Source organism: Nanorana parkeri, unplaced genomic scaffold (assembly GCF_000935625.1).
Source record: "Nanorana parkeri isolate BGI_ZX_2015 unplaced genomic scaffold, ASM93562v1 scaffold1381, whole genome shotgun sequence".
Classification (NCBI taxonomy): Eukaryota; Metazoa; Chordata; class Amphibia; order Anura; family Dicroglossidae; genus Nanorana; species Nanorana parkeri.
The window spans coordinates 188,230-204,150 of NW_017307649.1; the positions used below are offsets into that span (position 1 = coordinate 188,230).

Consider the following 15,921-nt stretch of genomic DNA (forward strand, 5'->3'; position numbering starts at 1 on the left):
TGTTGTTTCATTGAGATATTCCTACTTATTATTTGTTATTCAGATGCCCTGTCAACGTATTACGGCAGACAGGTTGCCAGGTAAACGGGTGACCTTCCCTCAGAGGTTCTTAGTTGACTTGACATTGTCCTATTGTACCTGTAATTTGAATAAAAAGACATTGACTAAAAAAAAAAGAGAAAAAGAAGATAATATCTACCTTGAATTTGATCTGTTAAACTCCAGGTCACTGTTTCCAATCATTTCCAGGTCAGAAGGTGCTGACATGCTACGGAGAAAAACTGGCTGGCGCATTGCTTGAGATATTGCTTTAGCATCAGATGATTTGCATGCTGAAAAATACACGAAAGCCACATTAGAAACTGTTAAACAAAGCAGTAACAAAATAAGAAAAGGCTGTGGGGTGTGTACATATGTTATGTTAAAGCTCAGTTCAGCTACATCTACCAAGTCTCTGCTGAGAAACCATCCCTTGCTTCGTTTCCAGACCCCCCCACTAGACATCTTATGCTAACAGATTCGGCTAGCCTAGACAGATGCTTACCATTCAAATTTCTAGAAAGAATGAAAGCAATCATTTGAGAACCAAATACTTAAGTCATTCTGTTTCTTCTTTAACCAGTTGACATCCGCGGTGTTAAACCCCCTTCCCATCCAGGCCATTTTTCAGTATTCAAGCATTTTACATCCTAGCCACTTGATATCTGAGTATTCATAACTGGAAATCACACACTAGCTATGGACTATACACCAGAGGGTGTAACACTGCCCTTTTCTACAGAAAATCAGCATTGTACGCTAAGGCTGGAGTTGACAAATTCTAGATCAGTGATGATTGTACCCAAAAAAGGGAAAAGTTACCTGGTGGCTCTGTCGGTGTGCCAGAGATGCTTCTGGTGATGCCAGACTGTGCTGCAATTGTGACATGCAATAGCAGCTCTGCTCGGTTCATCAAACTCTTCACCAGTGTTTTTGTTTTTGCCATTGGATGGGAGGGCTTCTGAGCCAAGGAATTCACCTCTTGGAAAAACTTCTCTCTGATGGAAACAAAATTTAGAAGCCAATAGAATTTTTGGACTCCACTGAGGGACACAGGAAGTCAAACCTTTACTACCATGTACAGAAGGACTGGACAATGGCTAAAAAAAAAAAAGAAGGTAGGCTAGGCCAGGATAACACCATACCACTACTAGCATGACTTTTGTAGCAAAGCAGTACAGGGAGCATGATTGTAAACCGGCGTCCCTCAATGGACTACTTTTTATGGCAAGTACACAAAATCTATTTTCTCCCTCTCGTCCATTGAGGGACACAGGAAGTCTCAAAGCTGAAATGTGGGCAAAATGTCTTGTATCTTGTGCTCTTACCCCAGGAATGCATGGTGGGGGTGCCTGATGCAGGCTGTAGAAGTTAATAACTGACATTACAGCCTGAATCACTCTTTAGTAAAAAGCTGGTACCAGATGTGAATCGGATGGCTTGAGGTGGCAGAAGTCACTGTAGGCTGGCAGCGGAAATGGATCGAAAACCAAAAAGTTCCACATGGCTCTTTTCAGCAGAGGCAGAAGCAGGGAGATGCTTCCTTGATGCTGCATGGCAGAAAAAAGGTCAAAGAGCACACCTGTGACACTCTACTCAGCTAATGACATCAGCAGTGAGCCTAAAGCATTAGCTCCTTCTGCAGAAGAACCGTCAGGTACAGGGAATAAAGGTGACCAGCGACCTAAGCAACTGAGGTAGCCCAAGGTGTTCAGCCCGACCTGCCTAAGAGAGTCATCAGAAACAGGGTAAGTGTTGAGGCAATGACAACAGCTCTGGACCTGAAAAGGGAAGGGAAGCACCTATAGGGAAGCACCCTATATAGAACCCAGTGCCTGAATGTCACTTCCAGGCAATTTCCACAAGTCCAGTCCAGCAGGGTGCAGATGCGTTACTTCAAAAGCCACGCTGAGGAAACCTGTGCCAGAAAGTTGCAATCGTAGAGACGGAGCTTCAGCAGCAATGAATAGAAGTGTCTTAGCAGAGCTGTGACAAGAAAATACATCCAACCAGCCAAGACACTAGCAAAAACCTGAGGCATGCTGATAGTGGGGAGGGTGATCCTGGGCTGGCATACAGTTGCTTGCCAGCATTCAATCATCCTGAAGGCAGCAGTAAAAACACAAATGTTAAGACTTCCTGTGTACCTCAATGGTTTCTTTAAACTGTCACACCAAATTAAAGTGGCACTAAACTCAGGAGTTAAATCTTAAAAATGCACTCAAGTACATTAACACAAATGTAGCTTATTTATGTATCACTCGGCTGCAGATCCTCAAATCACCTCTGAATTTGTGCTGACACTGTCCTTTGTTCTGAAGGGGGCTACTTTTGCTCCCCATGGTCCCGGTGTGTGTTGTAAAGTAGCCACCACTCTTGGTAACTTCATCAACAAAGGTGTGTGAAAAAATATTCCTAGCCAACACCTTTGTTGATGAAGTTACCAAGAAAACAAAAAGGAATGGAAGGAGACATATCCTTCACTGAAGAGCACAACTGAGCGGTTTCCGGCTGCTTGTCACAGCCACTACTCACGAGCACAACGAGACGGTGGATGGATGCTTCAGCCCTGGGAGCTTCTGTTTGAGCGTTTTCCGGCTGCTTATCACAGCCACTACTCACGGTGAGTGCACCTTTTGAGGGGATATAGGTGGTATTAACCCTTATCCCCAACACAGTTCACGGAATTTCTTTTGAACATTTGCCTTTTTTGGAATATTTTTTGAACAGTTGTTTTGTTTTGGATCGTGACACATCACATCAACTAACAATTTTTTGTAGTTGTCACTAATTATTTCACATACCCTGTGGGATCAATGATCCAGGGCCATTGATGGTTTTTTCTTATATAAAAAAAGATCTTGAAGGCACGGAATATTCATGTGTATGTTATATGAATATAATTTATTTATTTGAATCACTTAGATTTATTTATTAAAATCATCTTATATTTATATTTAATTAATTTTAGGGTTTATGATATTCAACACATTACATGTTGCGGGCGCTGCATAATTTGTAAGTTATTTGTTTTGACCCTACGGTCGATTTTGCTGCAGCCTTCAAACTTAATTGGCACACTAGCACTTATACACTTTTCTAGGTCCAGCGCAGAATCACTTATATCTATAGATAGAGGAATGCCTGGTGCCAGCTGCTGTATTCAGCCATACAGGACCACCCTTGGATTTGTAAATCCACCGATCCAGCATGAAATCGGATGAAATTCAAGCAGTGCATGGCCAGTGTACATGTATTAGCACTGCTAGATTCCTTCATTTCAAGCTGGAACACAACCAGTACGGACAGTTGTACTTTAAATGCATAGAATTATCCAAATTGTCAAATTTAGTAGATTGACTTCTAGCTGTATTTGTTTATCCAGGACATGTTTAATGCAGCTGCACCAATTTCAAGATCACTTTCCCATCAATAACAATTACAGTTTAAATGAGTTAGGAGAATCATTCAATCTAAGAATACTGGCAGCTTTACCTACCTGAGAGCTAAAACCATATTCTCAGGATCACTTCCATCAAAAAGTATTTCTTTCATGGAGCACAAGAGCTCTAATTCTTTTATTTTGCTCTGTGGGTTAAGAAGACAGATAAGGTAAAAACACTGCTGCAGCTGAACACTAATGAAGAACAATAGCTTAGAGAAATAACCGGAAATCATAATATAGCCTATGGTTTTCTATACCTCATTATAGTGATAGTCATAAAAGAACGGAGCATTGTTCTCTAGCTTTCCATTTAAAGCATCTTCCACTTCATTCTGCCACTTCTGTTCCAGCTCAGCAACGCTCTGTGAAAAAGATCAATGCAGATTACACAATAGGCGCAGAGAGAGAGAGAACATATTTATACATAGATTTAAACATAATATGGAGACCAACGGTTATCACAATTGCTGAAGTGTTACCTGTAACTGTCTTTCCATAGCGCTCAGTTTCTTAAACGTTTCTCCTATTATTTTACATAACAGGTCATATTCCTCTAGATGTTCCTCCCTGTACTGATAGTTTATCAAGGACTGAAGGGCATCAACCAAATTCAGGTGCTTAATGACACAGGACACCACCATCTCCTCCATCACATCTGGTTGGATAACTTCCCTTTAAAGAAAGACAACTGTATTACATATCTAGTCTAGAGAGAAGCATGAAATGCAGGTATTTTTTATTCTCAATAATTCCCTGTTACATTATTTCCTTGTCAGTTTTTCTGATCTCTGAAGTGTCTGAGCACGATCACACAGGGTAATCATATCATGGTCATCATGCCTGCATATAAACCCGATTGACTGTTCTGCAGTATATATAATGTCAAGGACACAATGGAAAACCTTGCCCGAGTGATACTATTTCACTGCTGTCAAGTGACTGCTGGAAATATAAGGCCACTCTTCATCCTCCTCCTTCCACATACTACACCTGTATGAGTAGAGAACAAATGTTTGTGCAGCATTGTAAAGAAAGTGGTACTTGAGGTGGTGACAGTATCCCAGCACACACCAAGGACACTAAAGTCCACTGTATTCATAAAATTAGATCAGGCAAGTAACCAGTGTTATTTCATAATATTCCTAAAGACAGATCAATGTTGAAAGTCCATAAGCGTGAAGAATTTAGAAACAATTTTCAATAACTAATTAGATATTAGAGGGAAGCAAACAGAAGTACAGTTAGGGCACATAAGCAGACACATAGTGCATGTTTTAAAAGATCAAAATGAGAGCTGGCATTATGTGTTCTTGTCCGTTTAATCTATTCTTAAACTAGACAGAGTGGACCCCTTCCAGCTTTTACAATAACCAATGGTGACTTTCTTAAATACATTTAAAACATACATTACTGAACCCCCTAAATTCACTCCCTGTCGAATTTTTAAAACACGTGGTAGATTTTCCATTCTTGTCTCTCTCCTTCTGCTAATATCTAGATTACATTATATGCTGATATGGAAAGAGGAGGTGATGTAATCTATCCCTAAACTTAAATGGACTTGGAAATTATGAAGAGCTCTACCAATGCCGTAACCTCCTCTCTTAAAATTCTTAAAAATTTTTACATTCTAGGGCTGCAACACCTATGGTGAACCTTTCCCAAGATACTCAACTTATGTATAAGGGCAAACACCTTATTAAAAACATTATACATTGTACACTGTAGCAAAACCTTTGTGTGTTTCTCCTAAATAAGGACTGTCTGTGAAATACACCTGAACAAATGGTACATTACTGAATTAAAACTCTACTGCCATTGTATTGGAGGAACACAAAAATATTACATTCATGGAAACCTTGGAATGATTACAACAGCTCAGTTTTACTAACTTTAGAAAGGGCTAGTTACCCGTTTCTGGCTCCAACATTTTGAGTCATTGACCCAGAAAAGTCAAAGTCAAAACTGATCTGCATAAATGTTTAGGTCAGTAAAGGAAAAAGTATTGAAGCACTCGGATGAGCATGGAAGCCAGGCAACCAGCAATAATAATAAGAGGACAGCAATGGCAGCCTACAAGTTCACTCAGTGCAAGCTTCCATAACAGCCTGATTGTAATCAGATGCTAAAACAAATGCCTTCTGTGTGACCTACACAAAAGCTACAATGTCTTTTAGCAACCTGTCCCTCCAGACTGTTAAAGAATATCACTGGCTAACATGACAAGAGTGACAAGCAGAGGGTGTCCACTAGGGTGTGCTGTAATCCATAGATAATCGCTACTGCGACAGTGGGGGAAGAATTAGAACCGGCTGCTATCTGATGCTCTGTAGGAGTGATTTCAGCAACAAGGACGCAGACAAAAATAAAAAGCTGACATGGGGTTCTAGCCTGCTGCTATTCTACTGAAGAGAAAAGCATTTCCATTTCTGTCTATGTTACTACTGAAGATTTTTCCTCACTGACTGGTAAAACCATTGTCATTGGGACAGTGAGGGAAAAATCTCACTTATGGTGCCATGGATAGCGATTAAAACCAGACTGGTGTTTTAATACTTTCTACCTCCCAAAAGTGGACTGGATACTGCTGGACATGTAATTTAAAGTCTAACTCCATCAAAAAATGTTCTTAATTTTGGGCACAATGGCAAGAAATTAAACTGTTAGTTCTAAATCACGTCTGTGACCTCCACAGGGGTGTTTTTATTTCTCAATTTTTCTCTCTGTGATGCCAATACCAAAAAAAAAAATGGAGGGTGGGGACATCACAGGAAGGAACAGACGGCAATAAAAACATTGTCAGAAGCTCTAAACCCATTGCCCACTGCTAAAAATGTGTCACATCTTTTCCCTGTTTGAGAGATTTTCCATCACTCTCTGTACCTTCCTAATTGCACCATAGGCATCATTCAAAACCTGTCTAAAACCAAAAAGTTTTGGTTGGAGTTGTTTTTCCATTAAAGTTCCTCACGGACGCCATAAATTGGAGTTTTAGATTTTTACCAATAAATGCGAGTAGGAATATCAACGTAATAAAGAAAAAAATACTGTAAAAAACATCTTACTTTATGCTTGGCCTGAACTGAGGTCGGGCACGTCCTGATATTTCCCTCAGTTTAATCATAATGCCTGGAGGCAGCCTGATTCTGGGCAGCTCAAAGTAGTTTCCTGCTGGTGGTAGAAGTATGTCAGAGGGATATGAAAACTCCCTGTCTTCGTCAATGGTAAGTGGCAGAGGAGATGGACTTGGGGTGAGGGCTGGCGATAATGCACCATTGGCTTCTACCTGCCATTGACACCTTAAAATACAAAATGCATTATGATAATATAGTTACATAGAAACAAAGAATAGTTATACAGTTTAGGTTTAAGAAGTGAATACAAATATTGGAAATCCCCCCTCGCAGAGCGAGGAAACGCATTACTAACACTAACCTAAAAACATATGACATTTGCTAAATGCTATGCAGCTTTATTTATATTCAGTATAGTCATTGGAATTAAAATGACGCATATGCTTACACTAAATTAAGCTAGCAAATTAAAACTAATGACTGGTGTTGAAATAATTAGCAGACCAATTTCCTTGTAAATAAATGTTCATTACCTCTGTAAAAGTTTTGACCTTAAAAGATCATGGCAGGTCAATTCTTCTTTAGTGATCTCTGGTCCGTTGTATAGTATGCGCAGCATGGAACAGGCCAACACAGATAACCCTAAAGCCAGGTCCACCAGGAATGGTAACCCACCAGACACATCTTCAGAGGACTCCTGTAAAATACATGTCGTGACTGCACCACGAGTATGCTGTTCAAAAGTAAGGTACATTGCTTTTTGACAATTCTTTGGAAGAAAGAATGTTACAGTAGGTGACTTCTACTTTAAAGTCACTTTTTAAAATTTGTAAAAGCAAGATCTTCCATGAAAGTAAAGGATTAATACATCCCCCGAGCGGCACCCATGGCATCAATGGCCACTGTCTTTAGAAGCTCCACTGGTAGTGTTGAATGCCTGGTACCCCTACAGGGCACATTAGTGACATAGGGCCAGAGACAGGAACTATGATGCCCTGCAGGAGACCAAACATCTGATATAACCGGAAGTGAGCCAAATGCTACAGATGTTAGATGAAGAGGTCAACAAATTAACCCTTTACTTTACAGGTTGGATTTTCTTTCGCAAATTAAAACAAAAAGTGAAATAAATCACATTAAACATATGCTGTCCCTCTATAACCAACAGGTGGAAAGCTTAAAAGTCAATTATATTTAATTTCAGGTTTCAAAATCTGTAAATAGCTGTTGTACGATGGCTTTTCTTGTAGAAGAAACATCAGCATTATTTGAAATGAATGCATCTCATATAGTACTACATCTCTTTGTGGCGCTCCTGGTGTCTATTATTTAGTCTCCCTGGCAGAGCATATGACAGGGTGACAACATAGGAGCACAACCGGGAGACAGAGTATTATTCCCTCGAAGTGTCTGCACAATGACCTTAAAAGCAGAACAACAACCTCTTATGCTTTTCAAACAAGAAAGAAACCACCTTGGCCTCTATTTGGATTGCAGTTGCCATGATTCTGCACATGTGGTCAGCTATGACACGAGCCATTTGGGGGCTTGAACGTTTGGTTGAGAGCTGAAATAAGCACACTGACAACCTTGACAGTTATTAGCGAAGGTATGCCTTGAAAGTAACAGTAAGTTTTGGGAGACCATTAATTGGTGGGTCTAGTTTCGCTTAAAATAGGCGGGATTAGCAGGTAGGAAGTGAGGTCATCACCCGCGACCGGAAGTGACGTCATGCTTTCCAAGTCGAGGCTTGGAACACACCGGAAGCGCCTCTCAGTCCACTGCTCGCCCAATACACTGCCCCAGCATGCCGGACGCCGCTACGAAACCACACTACAAGCTCCCTTACATCAAGCAAGGGAAAGCAGGACAGGGCCACAGGCCTGGGGGCCTCAGGAGTGGATCCTTAAGGGAGGAAAGGAACCAGATCCTGGCTTGTCAGAATAACATAGGGGAACAAAAACCCTCCGCTCTACAGCAAGGCCAGAAGGGAGGAAAAACCCCTTCAACAGCAGAGCCGCACAGAGGGGGATCCGTGACCTCAAGGTCAACCGGTCAGGAAGAAAAGAACAAACGTGACGTGGTCCTGGACGGTAGGAAACACAATCTAAAACTGAGGTACGAGGGGAAGGGGGGGGGCTTTTAACTATTTTACTAATTGTGTTTCCTGTAGAAGGTGGAACCAAATCATCTCTCAGGTTGCTGTCCTGGAAGATGATTAGGGAAAATGACTTGAGGAATGACAAACATGTTAAAAGCTTATATGAGATTTTAATGACTGGATTAACATATACTTAAATCAAAAACCTTCAGTGAGCCCTTAATACCGAACACATAAAACAGTCAAGCTTTTTTTTTAATAGATTTTAGAAACTAGAAATCTCATCCCAAGAACTTCACATGCATAAAAATTAATGTTCATTACTGCTGATCTGTGAAGATGTACCGAGGGTGATATAAACACAAGAAATCAATAAACCAACATATACCCAAATAGGTAAAGGTCAGAGGAACAAGAACTTTAAAAGGAGAACTATAGTGTGAAGTCTTTTCCCCATAGTTCTCTTACAAACTAGCGTCCTCCCGTCACCCTAGGCTCAGTACTGAGACGCCGCAGTATACCGCGAGCTGCTGCGGGGAGGGGGCGGGTAAAGTTGGCTCTGCTTCTAGATAGGCAGAGCCAGCTGTCACTCACGCAGCTGGGCAGATCCAGACATAATTGTCGGGATCCGCTTCATCTGCGGCGTCTCAGTATACCGCAAGCTGTAGCTCGCGGTATACTGCGGCGTCTCAGTACTGAGCCTAGGGTGACGGGAGGACGCTAGTTTGTGTCCTCCCGTTACCCTAAGGAGAACTATGGGGAAATGCACTAACCCCATAGTTCTCCTTTAAGATAAAGCTGCTTATACAATTAAATGGAATGCTGTGTTGTGAGTTCAAAGATATAGAACATTATCTCATATTCAATTAACATTTTGTTTAGTAAGTATTAAAGAACATACATACCTGTGCCCTAACAGTACAGGAGAATCCCCACATAGCCTTGTCTGGCGTGTTATGCTCACGACCACTCCTCATCTCAAAAGAAAATGTGACAGTATCGCCCTCTACCTGACAACATAAAGCAGACATCACTTACTGGGCTAGAATAAGAAAATCGGAAATGACAAAAATATAAACCAGAGCTCCACTCTAATGGAACCTAAGGAATCTATTTTAATTCAAGAAGCATCAGAACACTGTGCTCAGCACAAGCGTCCTTTAAATGGAATCTAGACCGTTGTTTGAAATTCGTGATTCAGTAATAAAATATTTATGTTTAGAAACTGGAAAATAGGTAATGTTATGGCTTGATTTAGTGAAATGAACTATGACAGCTTTGCTCATGCATCATGTATCTTGACAGGACAATATCTGACTATCTACTGATATAAAAAATCATTTTATAGTCATTGAACTTTAGGTAATACCTTTATCATTGAACAGATACAGTTTATTCCATTCAATTTAATTATTCCAAGCTGTAATTCTCTATTTGTGCAAACATATTTGACAACAGTGTGGCTTTTACGGATAAGCAGCCTATAAAAAAATCTCAGATTTTAGGAAGCATGAATATTGTAGTTTGTAACAGATCGCACAAATCAGCATTTACATGATCCAAAAGAATGACAAAAATAGGATTTTTTTAACTCTGTGAAATCCTAGGTTAATCCCTCTTCTACTCAGCATGACTCAGGTTGTAGCTAATAGTTCCAAGACCATGAACATAAACAGGGGTGGAACCTGTGTCTCTTAACCCTATGGGCATACGTCAGCGGCAGCATGCGCAAAGCCGACTGTCTGCTTTACACTGGAAGCCGCTCGATCAATTCCAAGGGCTCTGAAATGTGCAGCCCTGTCCACCTGATACCCCCTCTGCCCAGTTTCTCAGGCTCCACTGCCTCCCTTCTGGTTTCTATACCGTCATTCCCCGAGCCTCTCTGGTGGCTGGGGAAGAAGGTGATCAAGCACAATCTGTGCTTGTTCAGCTTCAATGGGCTGCAAAAGTGACATTAGGCATCTAATAGTTCATACCCAACTATAGACTGGCCAATGTGGGTTCCTGCTAACCTAGTAAAGGGATAGCACTAAGGGGTAAAGGGATCCTGTAGAGCAGGGGCGCCCACAATTTTTCGTCTGGAGATCTACTTTTCAAATGACGAGCTTAATGAGATCTACCAACGAAAAAACACCTGCATTAAGGGGCGAGAGGGGGCGTGGCGGTAGATTGAAGTCAATGGCACCGCAGCCAGGCACCTCGCCCACAGTGCGATCTCCTGCACCCGGAACCCAGGCACACGAGTGCCTGTGTTCCAGTCCAGTGCGATCTGCAAAAATGCTGTGAGCACTATTTTTGCAGATCGCACTGGAGCGGAATGCAGGCCCTAATGTGCCTGCGTTCCGGCTGAGGGGCAATCACACTGTGGGCGGGGGGAATGGCTGCGGTGCCATTGACTTCAATACACCCCCACAGCCCCTCCTGCCCCTGAACGCAGGGAGTCGGCCGGTTTACATTCCAGTGCGTCCTAGAGGCCCCAGCGCCCTGTCCTCTCGTGGTGCTCGTGTGGCCAACGTTGCACATGGGGAGAGGTGTAGAGGCATCCCATTCATTCAGAAATTATTTTACTATCTTCCAGTTTGTGAATGGGGAGGAGCCTCTGTTCAGAGTGCTTCTCCCCATTGAGAAACTCATGAATGAACACGGAGTGATGTAAATCACATCCTGTTCATTCATCACTGGGGACACATAGTACTATGTGTCCCCAGTTATTCACAAACACTGTAGTGATCAGCTGATCTCTCCAGTGTTTGTCCTGCACAGAGGATTGGTACATATCACTGATATGTACCGATCCTCTCCCACTTGGCCACGCACATGGGGGCTCAGCTTCTCCTCTGGATCCCCCCTGCTCTGCCGGGCAGAGGCAGCGGGGGATCCGAGAAGTAAAAGAAGCACTTCAGCCGCAGGGCATCGGAGGAGGGAGCCACTGTCACAGAAGTAAGGCCGAGCTGTGCAGAGAGAGAGAGAGGTGCCGGCTGTCAGATCCTGGCCGAGCGTCTCTCTCTCCTCACCGCTTGGCTATGCGATCGACTGGTAGATCGCGATCGACCTTATGGGCACCCCTGCTGTAGAGAGTGGTGGTCTGAAAGCCAGCTCCAGAGTTTGAGTTGACAAAGGGATAAGAGGCCAGGGATTAGCCTGTGATCCTGAAGAGATGCTTACTGCACATGTATACATGAAGGGCACACTACCCAAGAACTCCCAAAAATTACAGACCAATCCCATACTTGGAGAAATGGGGCAAACTGTCATGTCAAAGGCTTCTCTGAGGGCTTGGCAGATGCCTTGCTTCTAGCTTTTGAAGCAACCAACTTCTGGGTGGACTTCTGTTTTTTTCACATTTATACACTGTTTTTTTCACATTTATACACTACTCTATGTCTACTCCAACCAAAATAAAAAAAAAACTAAAAAAACTACTATGTATTATAAAGTGGTTGAAATACATTAAAAACATTTGGAGCACTTTATACCAAGCCCTACTGATGTTGGTTCAAAACGTGTACCAGGCTCGGAAGTGTTGTTAACCATGGGCACCACATTTTTTAAAATTCAATTCAAAAAATGACTTGGTACTATAGCAAGGACATAGAATTCCGGGAGGTGAGGCATAACAAAGCCCAGAGTCTGTGTCAACAGCTGGTGTACTTGTGCCAGTAAGGTAATATTTGATCACAGGACTAGAAGCCAAGTGAAACATCCACTGGTGTTGTAGAGCAACTGTATATTTGGGCGGAGTTACTAAAGCATCCTAGCACCTTAATCAGTGTGCTATGTGCATCTCAATAAACAACAGACATATTTGGGATGCAAGCTTACAGTAGATGCTTTTAACAAGCCATCACAACTGACGTGTATGGCCCCAGACATCTGCTCCACCCGCTCTATTAGGAAAATCAAACCCATTCTGCATGGTTTCACAGATTAAGGTCATTGCCAAAACCTGTCAGAGGGCAGAACTAGTCAAGTAGCTTATGGGAGGCATCATAACTGTTGGTCAGTAGAATCCTAAAGGCAAGCACATTTTACTGGTCTGGTTGTATTTCTGTAAAATGGGGTCACTAGCAGATCCACAGAGGGCATTGGTTCTTTCAAAGGAAAAGTACCAACACACTCAAGTTAATAGAAGCAGATAAATTTAAAAAAAAGAAAAGTCTAGCAAAAATTGGTTAGTCTTTTCTTAGCAGAGCTTTAGCCATCCGGGGTAAAGGAGTAATTATCCTGGGCTGGCCAGTGTCCAATCTTCCTGTAGGTGGCAGTAAAACCCGACAGTATAGCACTCCTGTGTTCAACGAATGAGAAAAAAAAAATTGCTTTTCCATGATTCGTATGATCTGGAAAAGATTCCCTCCTCTTTAGTGGCTTCCAAATACAAATTATGGGATATCTGTCTTTATACACAGAAAAAGTTGAGCAGTTCAAAATATATCCAATGACCAGTGCAGTATTCTTAAACAATTATAAACAGTGACATATGAATGACATTGTATTTAATTGTAGCAAATCGGGATTTATGACAAAATGACACCACCCATTAGCTATCAAAAACTAAGCTAGCTGATGAGACAAGTTTACTTTATATGCTTTTACAAACACTGTAAAGTGACTACTAGTAAGCAATGTTTTTCCTAAAAATCACAGAACAGAACATGACGACACCTACAAACCCACTAATAAATTGTAGAAGACAGGAATGGTACCTTCACCAAATCCTTTGGCCAGCCTGTTCCCAGTACACTTCTACTTCCATATCCAAGTGTATTTCCTCCATATTCTGCAACTTTCCGGCTGTTTGTGTTAGGGCCAGCATAGATCACCAGCTGCATATTTAAATACAGAACATATATAAATAAAACTACATAGGTAAAACACGTCTGGATCTAAGCTGTGCAAGGAGAACCTTTTCTTAATGGCCACTGGAAAAGCAGAAACATAAACAAGGTGATACAGGCTAAAGTAGGGTATACAGGTGAAACTCGAATAATTAGAATATCGCGCAAAAGTAATTGCAGTAAGTGCTGCAAAAGGGGCCCAAACCAAGTACTGAGTACATATGCATGCTTGTACTTTTCAGAGGTCCGATATTGTTCTATGTACAATCCTTATTTTATTGATTGCATGTAATAATCTACTTTTCTGAGGTTGTGGATTTGGGGTTCTTGGGGTTTTCATGAGCTGTAAGCCATAATCATCACAATTATGACAAATCACGGCTTGAATTATCTTGCTTTGCATGTAATGAGTCTCATATATTAGTTTCACCTTTTAAGTTGCATTAGTGAAATAAATGAACTTTGCACGATATTCTAATTATTCGAGTTTCACCAGTACATGGTTAGAATTTCGAATAATAGAAGTCGTTTTTGGAATGTTCGAATATCTATTCCAACAGGCAACGTGGTTTTCGTTCGGAAACTCCATGTAATCCAAAATAGAATGGTAAATAAAAGCGAAAATTGAATTAAATTTTGAACGACAAAAATCGGCAAGTTTCTGATGCCAGTATCGAACGTTCCGATGGTATACTTCATACGAACGTGTGAGCAGAAATCGACTCGTGTATACCCTACTAGAGACTACACAGTCACAGATCAACTCTTGCTACTTAAAGATTGAAATCCTAATTGAATCCTTTTTATGATGGTAAAGAAATCAGCAGGATGCATATACAGTAATAAATAAGCTGTTATTTTAAGGTTTTCTTTAGTTGCCAAGTGCTGCAGCAGTGGCAACAAAATACCCTGTGTTGCTGTCAGCACATTATAGAGTCGTACTGTTTTCACACACAAGCAGTGGCCCCTCTACACTGTTCCAATCAAAAGCGCTGCTCAGGGAGCGACATCGTTGTTGACTGTAATAGGATGCGGAGAGGTGCACGTTATTCCGAAGTGGGGCTTTAAACACTTGTTGGCAATCACCTCATTTGCAGCACAAATAAATAAGAGCTGCTTATCAGATGACTATCAAGTATTAAAATCTCTCAGCTGCAAAATACTAAAAACTGCATGTGTAGCTCTAGTCCAAGTATGTGGCAGGTTAGTATTCAAAAGTATCATTTAACAAATTACATATATTATCAACAGTGCTTAGAAAACCATCTAATAAATCAGACTCTTAATGATAAAGAAAAACAAACCTTATCATAATCATATTGCGAGGAACACCTGCTGTCAAAGCGGAGGTAGAGACATCGAGCCCCGGGTATGTGTACACTTTCTTTGAACTTATAATTGTCTCTAACAGGATGTGCTGTCTCCACAGTCTTTCCAGCAGCCCATGGAGCTGGAATCTTTAGTCCAGTAAGAAAACCAGGCTCCTCCTTCTCTTCAAGCATCCTAGAACACAACAATTAATCCATTGGTAAGAAAAGAAGAGCATATGTGTGAGTGGTGACAAAGCAGTGATGGACCCAGTAAAAATAACCAGTATAATTCTGGTAAAGTCACCTACAGTCACCTGATTACAGGGTGCATGGGCCACTCATAAATATGGCACAAAACCAAAGTATTGGGACATTATCCAGGAGCACATTGTTATTATTATACAGGATTTATATAGAACACTTTGCACAGCGCTTTAGAAAATATGGGGAGATTTATCATTACAATTCCGTGCAAGAGGATTAGGAGGACACTGCTCCAGGAATTTACCAGGAAACCAAAGAGAAATCTAGCAAGCACATAATAAAATTTAGAGTAGCATAAATTACCTGTTATCTGGTGATAATTTGTTTTTTTGCTCTGATACCCAACTTGGGGAAATTCCCACATCTGCCAGAGTAGTACACTGGGTTTTAAGCAATAATGCCGTCTGAATAAAGAAAATAAAAGGATGAGGATGACATCTGAAGCTAAAACAACATGAGCAATTTGACTACTTGTCCTATGTGAGAAAAAAATGTCACACATAACTAGCATTTTACAATTCACAGCTATATTGTATGTCTTACCTGACTAGTGTAGAGTACAAGTTGCACTAGTTGTGGCATCAGGGCATCTGCCATTGTTAAGGTCTGCAGATTGGGGTGCATGAGAGATGTAAGTAGTACTGGCAGGAGGTGGCCAAGCATAGTGGACTTGGTGATTTGTTCTAAGCCTTTCAATCTAGAATAATAATACAAGTTATTAGCAAAAATCTAAACTGCTTGCTCTCCATGGACCTATATCAGGAAGTCTATGTTCTGTTTGAAGAAAAAATTCCATTAAAAAGATAAACTGCGGCTAGTGGCTCTGAACAGCAAGACCTATATTTAGGGTGTA

General features: G+C 41.3%; 1 protein-coding gene across 1 annotated transcript in view; it reads right to left on the reverse strand.

Moving 5' to 3' along the window:
• The window catches only part of HECTD4 (HECT domain E3 ubiquitin protein ligase 4), a 130,755-nt gene that overhangs the window by 54,328 nt on the left and 60,506 nt on the right, over positions 1 to 15,921 (reverse strand). The window contains exons 19-30 of the mRNA XM_018569713.1: positions 15,612 to 15,765; positions 15,372 to 15,472; positions 14,799 to 14,997; positions 13,363 to 13,482; positions 9,565 to 9,669; positions 7,092 to 7,255; positions 6,550 to 6,783; positions 3,964 to 4,156; positions 3,742 to 3,846; positions 3,539 to 3,627; positions 862 to 1,037; positions 200 to 332 (exon numbers count right to left, since the gene is read on the reverse strand). Coding sequence (XP_018425215.1) covers positions 200 to 332; positions 862 to 1,037; positions 3,539 to 3,627; positions 3,742 to 3,846; positions 3,964 to 4,156; positions 6,550 to 6,783; positions 7,092 to 7,255; positions 9,565 to 9,669; positions 13,363 to 13,482; positions 14,799 to 14,997; positions 15,372 to 15,472; positions 15,612 to 15,765 — 1,773 coding nt within the window. The remainder of the gene's footprint in view (positions 1 to 199; positions 333 to 861; positions 1,038 to 3,538; positions 3,628 to 3,741; positions 3,847 to 3,963; positions 4,157 to 6,549; positions 6,784 to 7,091; positions 7,256 to 9,564; positions 9,670 to 13,362; positions 13,483 to 14,798; positions 14,998 to 15,371; positions 15,473 to 15,611; positions 15,766 to 15,921) is intronic.